Below are 14,810 nucleotides of genomic sequence, written 5' to 3'. Positions count from 1 at the left end.
TATTAAAAAGATAAATGAGCTAAATTGTCGAGTTAGAGCTCCACCTTTAAAGTTTTTCTGTCTTCAGTCTCTCATAATGACAACATATAAAGATAAGTAGTTGCAATGAAAATGATTCTCACATTCCTAATTCAACAGCCCACAAAATCAGGGTCACAGTTGCCGTGGGCATTCCTAATTTCTACAAGAAAATTGATCAGTTTACAAAAACACAATGAAGAAATCAAACAACATTCAACATACCTACAATGGCCACTGCCAGCATCTAGCTGAAAGAAAATCAAAGATTAATTTTGAAGGCGCGCAGCCAAGTCTGAAGCAGCAATTATCTTGTTCTGTAGCTCTGGCTTGTTCGCTCCCACCAGCTTGTCAAATTGTTGCCCATCTTTAAGGAAGAAGAAAGTTGGTGTGGCTTTGACATCCCAAGAATTGCTGAAGTCCTATATTACATGATAACATTTAAAATTCACTATATTTTATCATATAATCTAACATTCTAATCTCATAGTTTGACTCATTGTCAAAATATTGTTTGTTTTAGATATAGTTTATCACAATTTTGTTTTTTGGGTTTTGCTCGTCTTGATAATCATAGACTATTTAATCAATCTTGTCTTAGCATCTTTAAACAATGTGAGATGTAGTGTTATACCTGAACTAAACTAGCTTTGGCTCGAAAACATTGAATCGTTTCTAAAATCAACCCAAACTCAAGCTAAAGGTAGTTCGACTCCCGAACGAATGACTCAAATTAGTGCAAGCTTAGTTTACTACTCAATTTGAATTATGTCAAATAATTGTTAGAATGATATCGTTTGACTCATTATTGGGTAAAAAGTTTTGTTAATGAACCTCGAACTTGAACCATAAATTCAAGCTACAAAACCAAGTAGCCAAGCTTCGAACTTCAAACTTAGGGAATAAGCCAAACTTAAACTACTCTTAGCTTTGGTTTGACAAACTCAAATCAAATCCGAACTATTTCATTTTTTATTCAAGCCAAACTCAAGAAACAGAATGTTAGGGCTCATTTAGTTCGCATCCAAGCCTAATGGAATGCTCATATATATCCGACATCTCTTTCACGTGCTTTGTCGATTTATGATTTGCCTAAGGGTAACAAATACACCTAAAAAAATCAACATTTTGAATTATTTACATGAGTGGCTTTAAAAGGATATTGATTTTGTTTCTCGGCTATAGGTGGGTTACTAGCTTTTATAATTAATATGGCACTAAAAGCAGGCATTTGAAGATAAAATCAGGTATGGATATAAATTGTGTCGAGTTCGAATATCCTCTGACTCGAGTTTAACTCAAATAAAAAAAAATCAGTTCAAGTTTGCCTCAAATTCATTGAGCCAAAGTTAAAAGTTGCTTAAGTTCAACTCAATTTCTAAATTTGAAACTCAACTTAAATTTGTGATTAAAATTTGTGACTTATTGACAAAACAATATCGTTTTACACAATCATAAATAAAACGATGTCGTTTTGACAATTCTTTGACATGACTTGAATCAAATGCAAGTTAAGTTCAAATCGAATTGAGTAATTCGCATGACTCATGTGCTAGACTAAATTGAATTTCCTCTAACTTGAGCTTGACTTGGTTTCATAATCAAATTCGAACTAAATCAAACCAAACTAAACTAACTTTCAAAACGAGCCAACTTGAGCTAGATCTAACCCTAGATAAAACGTTAAAGGTAGATTATAACGATATTCTTTGAGGTTTTAAGAGTCATTCCATTACTTACAGTTAGTTCATCAACATCTACCACCAGGAACATTAAAGAAGGGTATGTCTCAGATAGCTCACGATAATATGGGCCTATCGTTCGACAAGGACTGCACCATAAAGCACTGAAGTTTGCAACCACCTATTCAAGCATATACAGAAAAGAAACTCATTATAGAGGACTCATCAGATAATAAATCCTTATGCTAAATGAACAACAATAAGCACTATGTGCAAGAGAAGAAAACATATCAACAAAGTAATAAAAGAGCTAGGACTTGCACATTAGCTTCTAAATCACCCCTAAGAGAATCTCTTATAGATAAAGGATGAGAGAGATATTAGTTATATATAAGCATCCTATATCGCTTGGAGATAACAAGATATGATTATTTAAATACTCTGCGAACTCTTAAATTGTTAAGACATGTTTTAAGTTGCAAACCCAATAATCAAAACCGTGATGAACTCTTTGTTCAAAACAGATAATATCTTGAAAATAAATCGGATTATTGAACTAAGATGTTACAATTTCCAAAAGAGAAAATTATGGGCACCAGTTTTTGGATTATTCCTAGCTTGTAGTCAAACGATGGCATTATTTCATGCAAGCGTGAAGAATTTTATCATATTTTCTACGTATTAAGACCAAAAAAGACATATAGGATGATGTCTCTATAATCTAACATGCATCTTTTAACAAGGGCTCCAACTGTAGACCATTAAATAGCCAAAGCTTGTATGCTCCATACTTGAGATGTGCAAGGGCTTAGACTTGCTGGAGATGACCAGGAGATAAGGCGAGATCGAATACCCAAATTCCATCCCTACAAGGAAAATCTTTCTCATTTCCCATCTTATTCCCAATACGGAGATAACATGAAATCATACTGTCCTATCTATGGGAAAATTTTGCTTCCCTTCCCTTCTCTATCCCCACAGTAAAATTTCTGTCATTTTCCCTCCCTGTCCCCACAGAAATAACAATTAAATATGTATTAGATGTAAGGAAATATTCGTAATAATTCAAAATCTTTAAAGGTAATTTAGCATTTAAAAGTTTAGGGGATATGTAACGGAGAAAATGAACCAAAAAAGGGACGAACCGAGGTTACATCTATCTATGTCCCACCTCATCTCTAACTGTGAGGATTTAAGCAGTCCCCATCCATGTCTCTATTCCTATCGAAAAATTCTTTTCCTGTTCTGGGAAGGTTAGGTTGGGGACTTGGTTTGGAGGGTCAAATTGCCATCTAAGTACAATTCACTAGAATGTAAGTTTGGTTCTGTCAAAAAAACATAGCACCCAACCAATTCTAAAAAAATTATAATAAAGCTCCTAAATAGTATTTACTATTGTCATTCTCTTGCCAGAAGAAAATGTGTTGAAATTACTTACAATCTTGCCATCTCTACTAGCTTCTGATAGCTTTTGGTCCCAACTCTCTCTGGTGGTAATGAGACTCACATTTGAACCATCAAAAGCAGCAAAATGATCAGACTCATCGTTCTCCTGTTGATTCTACAAGCACCATGAACATAAATAAGGTCATGATCAAAAACCCACAAATCATACAATATCATATTTCAAGCCTCTACCCATTCTCTGAAGGCCAAGCCAGAAGCAAATCATTCAGGAACACTTGTAAAGCCAGAAATTGAAATAACCATTTTCCCATCTATGATGAGTTCGACAAACACTCACCTTAAACAAGCAAAGTCCCATATTGATGCTTATAAAGCAAATTTCTAAATCCCCTAGTTGCAGTTACACGCCAAATCCCTGAAAATGGACAACCATCAATTTGACTAAATCTCAGATAATAAAACCACAATAACACTTAAAAGTGGTAAAATCCTTCAACTATCCATTCATAACTCTAAGGTAGGCATGAATTTGAGCTAAACTGAACTAGAAAAAGGGTCAATTCAAACTTGATTCGAACCAAGAACATCTAAATCAAGCTCTCTTGGGCTGGTAAACAATTATGTTGAAGAGGTGAATCACTAATGAACCCTCAAATTCAAAAGTTCAGTTCGGTGTGTTCAAACAAAATATAAATTTGAGTTCAACCCAACCTAGCTCAAATCCATCTCTATGAGTCCAAAGATTAGGGCTCATTTAAGTAAGTAAGAACCACTAATGTCAAAATACATCAATAAAAACACAACAACAATAAATTCTGTATAATCCATTGCATCCAACAATGCCCATATGCCAAGTTCATTCAGATTACTTAATAAAAATACATAATTCAAAAAAATGAAATAAACCCATCTTCAAAAATTCCCAGCTTTCTGTTAAAAACGAATCTAAACTGCTTACTCAGCAGATTATAGTCAATTCATAAGTAACAAAATGGCAATAGAAAAAAAAATCTAAGATCATGTGATAAACAAAACCTAAACGCAATAACGAACGATCAAACAGAATTGAAATATATCACCTGAAGATTATTAACGGAAAATTCCTGATTAATGAATAATTCAGCAGAGAGTAACGGAATCGAATCGGATCAAAAACAACCCTAAACGACGACGTTCAGCAAGTCGAAACAAAATTAATAATGATTATGCCAGAACTTGAAGAGTGCAATTAAATGATTTATTTTATATTTATAGATTTTATTTTTATAAATAATCATCGTCCTCGGCACCACTCACTTTCTTTTCTTGTTTGAACAGAAACCCCGATGTTCCGGGGAGAATGCCCTCCAAGCTTCGCTTTCGCAAGTGGGTGAGTGCGGTAAGGGGTGTTTTCGTCAATTCAATGGCGGTTCACATATGATAGTCCGTTAGAAAGTAACGGAATTAAAGCGGGGGATTGTGGTGGAAATTACTGTATTACCCTTTGAGATGTGAATTGTGCCAAAAGGCATGGTACTAATATTGTAAAATACGGAGCAATACAATGTCACATAGATAAAAAATAATAGGTATATAATAGTGTATAAAAAATTAAAAAACACTGTAAATACATTATATAATACGATATATATTAATAATTTTATCGAATCGATGAATATATTTTTTAATAAATGATGATATAGTTTTAGAGTTTTGAAAATGTTTATAACCGTTTTACGTATGATGATGTGCTATTTAGAAAATTTTAATTATTTAATTATTATTTTTTTTAAAATTTAATATAATGTAATATACAATATATAATAATAAAAATTAAATTTTTAATATACGATATGATAAGCGATTTTGACTATCATAACGAAAATTACGATGGAATGTTGAACTCTATTTAATAAAAAATGATAGACAAATTAAAATTTCAATATAACTAATACTAATATTTCATTTTACAAAGGGTTAAGTATTCATGAATAAACATATTATTATATGACTGAATAATTTTAAAATTAGATATTATTTATAAAATATTAACATTTTTCACCAAATGCTTGAAAATTTGGCTAAATATGCGATAATTTTAATTGTTAAAATTATATACATTTATAATAGGTACCAATTTAGATATAAATTAGATATATAAATAATAATATATCATCATGTAATTAAATAATTTTGAATTAAATAATACCTAATTACTTAATGATAATGAGTAAACACTTATATGTGTTATTATATGATTAAATGATTTTAAATTAAATATAAAGTGACATTCAATCACGTGATGATATATATAAATATATACCTATTTGTATATTCATATTTTTCTGTCAAGTATTCATTTCTTTCTCTTTCACCATTATATATAATTAACTCACAAAAGCTCTATTTAGGGTTTTAGAATTTATTTCCATGGGGAAAATTGCCTGCAAACTATGACAATGTAATTTACCTATGCAATATAACCATGCCCAATTTTAAATTTTAAATACTTAATTAGATATTCAAACAATATATTATTAAATGAATATAATAATACATAATCACGTGATAATAGATAATCTAAGATATATTGGATACTCAAAACTAAAATACATAAAATTACTCTTAAGTATAACTAATGTTAGTATAAATTTGAAGTATTCGACAGATTGATTCCACGCTTGCTAATAGAGACAAATCAAACTACCACTACAAATATTTTTTTTTGGGTAGTTAAAAATAATTTTTTATTAATTTATCTATATAAAATAATATGAAAACATACAATTAAATGATATGACTACTTATTTTCGTGTTATATTAGTTGATATAAATAATTTAATAAAATATATTTTTATAATTAATTAATTTTAAGAGTAAAATCATTATTTTATTATTAATATATTAAAAATAATAAAACATTATTCATTTCTCCCATTGGTTTAAAAAATTAATAATTCCCCTCTAAAGTTACACTTTAAAATATTACATTTTCCCCCATAAGATTTCTCTTTTTTCTTTTCCTTTTCCAACACCATCTCTGGTCAATTTCTCTCTCCCTTCACTTTTTTGGCACCATATCCTGACAAAGTAATCCTCTTCACCTTTGACACAGATGTCAAATGGATTGGCTAAGAAATTGTTATACTGACCGTCACATAGAATTTCATCTCTAGATAAAGACAATGCCTTCATCTATCCTTAGAGAAAGATAATTCATCTAAATCTAAAGATGAAATGATTGCTTTATCCAAAGATGACTCTGAAAAAAGGAAAGAAAAAAAAAAACTCCAAAAGAAAAATATAATATTTCAATGTTTACCCCAAAGAGAAACTATTAATTTTATAACTTAAAAGAAAAATTAAACAATGTTTTATTATTTTTAATATATTAATAATTAAATAATAATTTTACTTTTAAAATTAATTAATTCGATTAGCTTTAACAACTCTGAGGCAAAAGTTTAAAATTTTAAAATTTAACTGTTATTAATTTAGGTGCGCAACAAACCTTGGGTGTGAAAAAGTCTTTTGGCCGAGTCGAAAATGTGGAAGCCAGACATAAAAAAGACAAGAATCCCGAAACGCTGGACCCTCCACTCGATAGAGCTTGAAACCACCCAAATTTCCCTCTAATTTCATTTTCAAAATACCCGTCTTCTAAGCTCAATATGAATAGGGCTTGATTGAATCAGATCAAACCAAAACAAAACCCAACACAAAAACAAACTATGACCTAAATTTAAATAAAAAAAATATTTTTTTATTAAATTCAAACCAATTCAAACTCAAATCATATTTAAAAATCTAATTCTCAATTCAAATTGGACTTATTCGATAGGTTGAAATCAAAATAAAACCACCAGAATTGAATACAAACCTATTATTGGATAGCCTATCTAATATAATTAATTATATCTATGTCAATTGTGTTACATAATTAATTACTAAAGAGTTTAAATCAGGTTTCTTACCTTTGTTAGCTGTACTCTAAGACCTCTTGCACAATCACAAGAGTTTAAATAGCACATCCTTCTCGATATGCAAACTGTCAGATGACGAGAAACTAGTTCAGCAATAGGATCATAGGACTATCCCTACATTGCATGAAAGGAGCTTTTAATAAGAAACTGGACACATAAACAAAAAGCATTATCGCCCTAACAACTTCCCACAGAACCCCACATAGTTTCTTTGTATCAAAAACTACCAAACAGCCCGCAACCCTTGTACAACCACTGGAAAAACAAAGCATAACAAACCAAACATATTCATAAAGTTCAGCTTGATTTTTGAGATATCCTAAAACTATTATCCCATGGCATACTTCTGAGTCCAGCTGCGTGCAGTGGCTTCATATTTCGCCTTGTCTGACTTATACATGTGGGCAATCTCGGGTACAAGAGGATCATCAGGATTTGGGTCAGTCAGCAATGAGCAGATAGAGAGAAGGACCTGATACAGATCAATTCAGATTATAGTTAGGTGTCCAACAAGCAATAACTATCTTGCCATAAAACCAATGAAGTTATGCACTGGGTGAACAGCAAGGATTTCCCTTCCCTCTACTCCCATCCAATCCCAATATCAGCTCCAGATCTCAAGTTTGCCTTACATTTTACAACAGCAGTAAAAAAGGTTCTAAAGTTAACATGGAACCCAAGGTTAAGAATGCTAAATGAAGTTGTCTAACACCTTAAACCCTAAACAGCCATAAGAGAAGCATGTAATTATAAGAAGAAAACTTTTAAAAACACTCTTTTTTTACTCTCTTTCTCACTCTCTCGCTCTCCTCTTGGTACTCACAAAATGGAAAAAAGGAAGGCCACATTTTATTAGGAAACTGTATATAAATATTAATCGGAGTGAAAAGAAAGATGCAATAAAGCAAGAAATCATTTTCTTTCCCTCTTCCTCTTTTTTTCCAATATTCAAATGGAGATTTATGAGGTTTAGAATTAGGAGACCTGAGCAGAGAGGGTTTGAGGTGAATGGGCTTCACAGTTTGTATAGGCAGGAAAAGATAACCGGACAAGAAAAGATCCTCAAATAACAATTAAATAAATAGTTAATTTGTGAAGCCTACAATTAGGACTGGATTCAAACTGAGTTCACTCGAGCTCGAGCCCGAGCCCGAAACAAACTAATCTCAAACGAGCTCGAACTCGAGCCTGTAGCTTCAACATTTTCGAGTCCGAGCTCGAGCTTTGGAGTGTTTAACTCGTTAAACGCACTAACTAAAAATTTTGATACAAAGCGATGTTGTTTTGACAATATGTATTAAAAAAACGTCGTTTTAATAACGAGCTAGTTAAAAGCTCGAGCTCGAACTGAACTTGAGCTTAAAATAAGCCAAGTTCAAGCTTATTTAAAGTGAGCTCGAGCTTAATTATATATAAATCGACCCAAGCTCGAGTTCGACTCAAATCTACCCTTATCTACAATGCATTTTATTTGTAAAATATGGCCATGGCCAATAGTCCATTTATTGTGTGGTTTCCAACAATTGAAAAATGACATTTAACTACAAAAAAAGAGTGATCATAGTTGTCAAAGGCGAAAAGTGCCAACAGACAATAAAGGGTCCTATTGCCTAAGTGAAAAAGGCAAAGCGAAAGCGCCGTTTTTTTTACTAAAGGCGATTAAAAAATTCCATCAATTTTTATTCTATTTCCATTAAATTTACATTATTTGTTATTACAACAACAGTAAAAAATTAACTGACAACTGCATCAACAGTCTCATATCTGACAACAATTAGTTATCATGTCCAGACTTCTTTGACAACCATCGATAAGGGATTAGTGAACCTATCCGACAACCTTAAATTTCTCCAACAACCTCTTTAGCAACCCTAGACATTGCTGATAACCTCTTGGCAGCTTTATAACTGATTGTTGGCTTCTTGACGACCTTAAAACTTGTTAGTGATCTCTTCAACCACCTTGAACCTTACTAGAGACTTTAAAAATTGTCAATAGCCCTTATATCAAACTGAAAATTACCCAAAATCTACCTAAAAGCCTAAAATTGTGCCAAAAACTATCTAGAATTTGTCGATAACCCTATAATCTAGTTGTGGATAACCTAGATGATAATAAAGTGAGCTTTTTCGGTGCCTAAAACTTCTCCCAAGGCAACGAAAAAGTGCTAAAAGCAATTAACCTTGAACCACTGGTCACCTTGAGCATACTCAAGGCAATGTGGCCATCGCCTTAAGTAAAGTGTCGCTTAAGCGTGCCTGAGGCACGCCTTTCACAACTATGAGAATGATTTATACAAAATCAGGTTAACCATTATCTTAACAATTCTGCCTGTATCATTTACTCAAAAACTTTTGCTTGGGTGGGGTGTTCATGTGTGTGGAATAGATTAAATGCAGATGCAAAAATAGTAAACACATACAAAAATTTAAAGATTTAAATGTCAAACCTTTGAAATTGTAAGAGCTGGGCTCCACTGTTCCTTAAGAATATCAAGGCAAATGCTTCCATTGCTATTGATGTTTGGATGGAACACCTTAGTCCTAAAAGCAACCTAAACAATAAAATTATACCAGACTCTGTTAAGGTTAGAAAAACATATACAATAAGAACCTTTATTACAAAGAATATTATAAAAAGCGTCTCCATGAACACATAAAAAGTTACCTTCGGGGGCTTGAAAGGATAATCTGGAGGAAAATGAATAGATGCCACAAATACACCTCCAGCATATGGGCTATCCGGTGGCCCCATAATTGTGGCTTGCCAATGGAACATGTCTTCAGCCACAGGACCTAGCATCAATAAACCATTTGTTGTATGATTACTACATTAGATATTTGGAAGACATAACTTATTCATCAGAGACATCAACAAACCATAAGATAAATCTTATTATAGCTTTCTTAAATCATCAAGCTAAATACAGAAACACATAATACACAACCACACTTCAATATGATAAAAGTCTTGAAAACAAATAACCACATACAAGACTACACAACACATTATATTCTTTAGAAAGTTGCAAACAAATTATATATGTGTACTAATAATAAGCACTAATTTGAGTGTTTCTTTATCTCCAATTCAAAATAACCACATCATTGTTAATTAGTTCTCGTTGCTAATGCATGTAGTTTTATCAGTAGCCAAAACAAATAACGACAACATGATTCTTTCTATTCTTTAGAAGGATAAAATATGTTGACAAGCGATCCGAACATCATCTAACAACGTTAATTAAAAATTCAACAGAGAAACAAAAACAAACTGTTGTTAAATTTTGTCAATATAAAATTATACCTGCGCTGCAGGAAGTAGGAGGATCCTTCTGCAAATCCTTAAGTTCCTTCAAGATACGCTTTGAAGCCATGACGGTTCAACAAAGCTAAAGCCTAAAATCTGCAAAACTGTTGAGGAATTCAAGATACTGTTGAATAAAAATCGAATAAATTGCAAAGAAAAATCACGGCATAATTTTAAAAATTAGATGATCATTTAAAATCAACCTTGTGTTCCTCGCGATGGAGGAGGCGATCGGACGTGAACAGCGGTGATAAAAAAGGGTAACGGAATCGAAGTAGATGCGATTCGAAACGGCCGCCCCCGCCTCTCCCCTCTTCAAACCCTTTTCATTTGTACACACGCTTGCACGTCCGAGTTTGTCATTTTAATTGTCCTCCTTATCCGCTGCGTTTATAATAATAATAATAATAATAATAATAATAATAATAATAATAATAATAATAATAATAATAATAATAATATTATTATTATTATTATTATTATATTATTATTATTATTTATTTATTTTGTGCTTTCGAAATTACTACGGTTTTGGGAATATTAAAGGGATATTAATTTAAATATCCAAATTTTATGTGCCAAAAAAATTGCCCACATTTTTTGGATTTAAATAAAATTGTCCGTAATTCCAAATAGTTGAACAAAATACTCAAAATATATAATATAATACCACAATTACCCTTTATTCTATTTAAAACCTGACCTTGCAATGTATTTACATGTACAATCTCACTCATTATTCGACATTGTGATTTCAATCTAAAAGAAATAAGTTCGTGATCATGATTTTGATTCGAAAGAAATAATTTCGTGATTACAATTTTAAAGGGTAAGATGATATTTTATAATGAGAGCTGTTATTAGATGTTAGACTTTGAATGGGGTGTAATGATATTACAATGTGATGGTGTTATTAGATATTAGAATATGCATGGGGTGAAGTGGTCTTTTACAATGGGGGGTATTTTGATATTTGATAATGTAAGAGGTACATAGATATTTTACTCGAAAATAGGGGGTTAAATTGATATTTATCAAATTTGGTTTGTTTTTTAATTGAGATACTATTAGTTACAAAATATAGAAAATGTTATGAATGAGTGTAATAAACTATATAAAGTAAGGAGTAAATTGAAAATTTATGATATGGGGTAAAGTTGATATTTTGTGATATGGGGACCAATTGATATTTTCCAAAATTTGAGTTGGGTTAATCAAAGTATATCACTAGTTATGAATCTTACGATATGCAGTAGAATTTTAGAATATGTATAATAAATATTAAACCATGAAAGTCTTAAAATCTAATACTCTAAAATTGTATAGCTCCTATTACCCAAAAATCCTGAAATTGATTTTTCAATCGTGATGTTTGACAATTATATTTGTACACTTTGTTATGAAATTTTTTGATAAATTTGGTTATCATTATTAGTCATTGTAGGATTGATCAAAATAGTGACAAATGCTTTAGTTTGATATAGAGGGGAATTGATAGAAAATGAAATATGTTGGAGATAATAAGAAAAGTGATTAAAATTTCGGAGCACATAACATTTGAGAGATTAATCCAAATATTGAGCTAAAAGTGTCATATAGATCAAGGGTTAAACAACATTTAGTTAAATATGAAACCAAGACATTTAGACAATGTCAGCCTTGTCAAAATCTCAAATGATGAAGATGTTGAGTGTTTAAATGGTTTATCTAACTCATTTACAAAATGTGTTCTAATTTTTGTGAAAACTCCCCATAAGTTTGTACATGTATCAACATAAATTAGTCGCTATGATGTTCAACAGACGGATACTGACATATAAGGGGTTGGAGTAAGGTTATGAGATATAACATAACAATGGTTTACAAGGAGGTGAACTAAATAGTTATGTACATGATCATGATGATAGTTTAGCAAGGATTCAAAATGTCAGGTTTAATCTGAAACAAGAATTTGGTGAAAACTTTTTGCATATTTAAATGATGTTGAGGTTGGTGCATTATATAGTGAAGAGGAATAGGTTCATGGCAAGGAAGAGAAAGTTCCAAATTTGAGTGCCTTTGATGGGAAGGTATGAATGACATTCCTATCAAGGAACCAAAGTTTGAGAGAAGATATATGTTAACTATGATACAAATGGTAAAAGTAGTTCTAGTGTGCAAATCCTCTACAGGGTATCATCGAAAATGTAGGTCTAGATGTTTAGAATATTCTAGTTGACATATTTCATTAGCTACCCAAATTCTCTGATCAGCCATTCACATCCCTTAGTCAAGGAGTGCAAAGAGATTATGATTCTCTTAAAGTTGATGCCTTATTTTGGAGTGAAAATTATTTGATTGATGCATTCAACTGACATGCTATTGAGAATGAATATCAATGTAAAGTACACAAGTATGATAAAGTCAGATGGGAGGTTATATGTTGCCGTGTGTAATGTAAATGGTATCCACAGGCAACAAATATGGAAGATAATGATTTCTTCAAACTAAGTCATATAGATATCAATCACGCATCTTCTAGAGATTAGATAATGTTACATCATAGATATGTTAGGGCCTAATCTTTGGCAAAATATTGAGGATGAGATTTGAATTGGTTGATCATTTGTATCAGTCTAAGGAGATCATTATTGACAATGTCGATATGTATAAAATCAATTATCATATGCACAAACATGGTGGGTGAAAAATTGGACACTATAAGCATTAAGGGACACACCAGAAGAGTTATTTATGTTGTTGCTAGATTATTGCTACAATTTAATGTGTTGTAATCTAGGGGTTGTGACCATATACAAATAGATAAGCAACAACTTTATTCACATATTAAGAAATATATTATGTGATATAAAATCATAATATATACACTAATAATACGGACAACAAAATTACATACCATAGGAGATTGGTTCTCTTATTTGGCACCATGTATGATTTCCATTTTTATTCAATTGATGTGGTTGCCCAAATCTTATTCATGCAATATGGACAAGTATATATAAATTTAGTAATGATTACTTTGAGTATATAATTGATTCACATATCATATAATATATTATGATTCACATAACATATTAAGAAATATATTATGTGAATAAAGTGGCTTCAAATTCATGCATTCGATTTCATTTCTATTTTTGAATTTATCATAGTATAAAATTATTAAAAACATCTCTTATATTCTTAACTTATCAAATTTACTATCTATCTAGGTTTTAATAATGAAAATTTTATTATGAAAAATATCTAAAGTGGGGTGTATGCGACAATTTTTAAAATGTAAGAGGTGTTTAATATCATTTTAATTGTTATTAGACTTAATGATTTACAACCAGATCAAATATCAACTCGAAGAGAGGGCAATTTGATCTCACTGGTGGTTGGATTGATTGATTGGTGATTAGACTGATTAACTGTTTAAAAATAATATTAAAAAATTTATGATTAAATATATAATTTGACTCATTAACATTAAAATGAGTGTAGTTTGATGGTGTATATCAGTGTGTGTGAGAGAAATCAGGTTTATGTTGAAATTTTCATAATGAATTTAAAAAAATTAATTTTTTATGTTGGTCAAGCCAAATCTAGTTTTATACATAGTTCAATCGTTTTGGTTAGCAATTGATGATTCAACCAATTGGATCGGTCAGTTTGATTCAGTTTTTAAAAGTTGGACTAATTACATGAAACTATATGTATATCTATATAAAATTAAATCTAAGTCTAGAGTTAACAACAAATACTAAAGAAATGAAAGAGAAGTAAATTATGATCATGAATTCATCTACTATTTTCTTTGAATTATGAAAATAGTTTAATAAGATATAAAACAAATTAAAAAAAGAAAAATTGGTTTTTGATATAAAACAAATAATTAAAAGTCTAGTTAGTAAATACGAGAACGAAAAAAAAAAGTTACGAAAATTATATTAGTATAATATGATAAATAGTGAAAAATACGTTTTAAAAAAAGTCATAAAATTCGGGTATGGAAAAGATACAGAATGTGTATGTACATGTTTAATATGACACATTATCAATAATACGTTTATAAAAATACGACAATATCAATCATAATTTTAATACTTTTCATAAATCTTCTGCTTAACAATTTATATATAAACTATTTAATTGACTATTAAACCTAATATAACATAATATATATAATCAATATTTAATCATCATCTAAAAATATTGGGAGAGGTTAAAGATTTGGATGACAAGAAAATGAGTTTTTGTTTTATATAGTTATGACATTATGATAATTAATTAAAAATATAAGAGATATTTTTATAATTTAAAAAATACATAAAAATGAAAAACGTAAAAAGGAAAAAAATACGCGTTTAATATGAAAAACATATAAAATACGTATTTAATAAGTTTTGGGTTCAAAAATTCGGAATTGTATATTTAAAACGCAAATAAT

The 14,810-nt window shown here is 30.6% G+C and overlaps 2 protein-coding genes across 4 annotated transcripts; both read right to left on the bottom strand.

Moving 5' to 3' along the window:
* Window positions 1–2: 2 nt before the first annotated feature.
* Window positions 3–4,526, bottom strand: LOC123201428 (thioredoxin H-type-like). 2 transcript variants are annotated; one of them, XM_044616932.1, is made up of 5 exons: window positions 4,404–4,526; window positions 3,445–3,522; window positions 3,139–3,261; window positions 1,759–1,881; window positions 3–440 (listed from the first exon to the last, which is right to left on the bottom strand). In XM_044616932.1, exons 2-5 carry the CDS (start codon window positions 3,463–3,465, stop codon window positions 288–290), a joined length of 420 nt encoding a protein of 139 aa, XP_044472867.1. In that variant the 5' UTR covers window positions 3,466–3,522; window positions 4,404–4,526; the 3' UTR covers window positions 3–287. The 2 variants fall into 2 exon arrangements, with proteins under 2 accessions (XP_044472867.1, XP_044472866.1); XM_044616931.1 differs by having other exon boundaries at window positions 4,187–4,494.
* Window positions 4,527–7,188: 2,662 nt separating this feature from the next.
* On the bottom strand, window positions 7,189–10,744 carry LOC123202346 (ubiquitin-conjugating enzyme E2-17 kDa-like). 2 transcript variants are annotated; one of them, XM_044618228.1, is made up of 5 exons: window positions 10,582–10,744; window positions 10,376–10,482; window positions 9,737–9,864; window positions 9,519–9,623; window positions 7,189–7,541 (listed from the first exon to the last, which is right to left on the bottom strand). In XM_044618228.1, the coding sequence occupies exons 2-5, from the start codon at window positions 10,443–10,445 to the stop codon at window positions 7,398–7,400; spliced, it is 447 nt and encodes a 148-aa protein (XP_044474163.1). In that variant the 5' UTR covers window positions 10,446–10,482; window positions 10,582–10,744; the 3' UTR covers window positions 7,189–7,397. The 2 variants fall into 2 exon arrangements, with proteins under 2 accessions (XP_044474163.1, XP_044474164.1); XM_044618229.1 differs by having other exon boundaries at window positions 10,376–10,474.
* Between the last annotated feature and the right edge of the window lie 4,066 nt (window positions 10,745–14,810).

The sequence above is a fragment of the Mangifera indica genome, chromosome 18 (genome assembly GCF_011075055.1).
Source record: "Mangifera indica cultivar Alphonso chromosome 18, CATAS_Mindica_2.1, whole genome shotgun sequence".
Taxonomy (NCBI): Eukaryota; Viridiplantae; Streptophyta; class Magnoliopsida; order Sapindales; family Anacardiaceae; genus Mangifera; species Mangifera indica.
This window is presented reverse-complemented; position numbering and strand designations above follow the sequence as displayed.

Bases quoted from the DNA above. Each gene is read 5' to 3' on its own strand.
- LOC123202346 (XM_044618228.1), bottom strand. From the start codon at position 10,445: ATGGCTTCAAAGCGTATCTTGAAGGAACTTAAGGATTTGCAGAAGGAT. The intron at 9,865-10,375 runs GTATAATTTTAT...TATTGATGCTAG, and splicing joins TCCTACTTCCTGCAGCGCAG to GTCCTGTGGCTGAAGACATG. The intron at 9,624-9,736 runs GTAACTTTTTAT...TTTATTGTTTAG, and splicing joins ATCCTTTCAAGCCCCCGAAG to GTTGCTTTTAGGACTAAGGT.
- LOC123201428 (XM_044616932.1), bottom strand. From the start codon at position 3,465: ATGGGACTTTGCTTGTTTAAG. The intron at 1,882-3,138 runs GTAAGTAATTTC...ATGCTTGAATAG, and splicing joins CTAGTAGAGATGGCAAGATT to GTGGTTGCAAACTTCAGTGC. The intron at 441-1,758 runs GTAAGTAATGGA...CATGTAATATAG, and splicing joins TAGATGTTGATGAACTAACT to GACTTCAGCAATTCTTGGGA.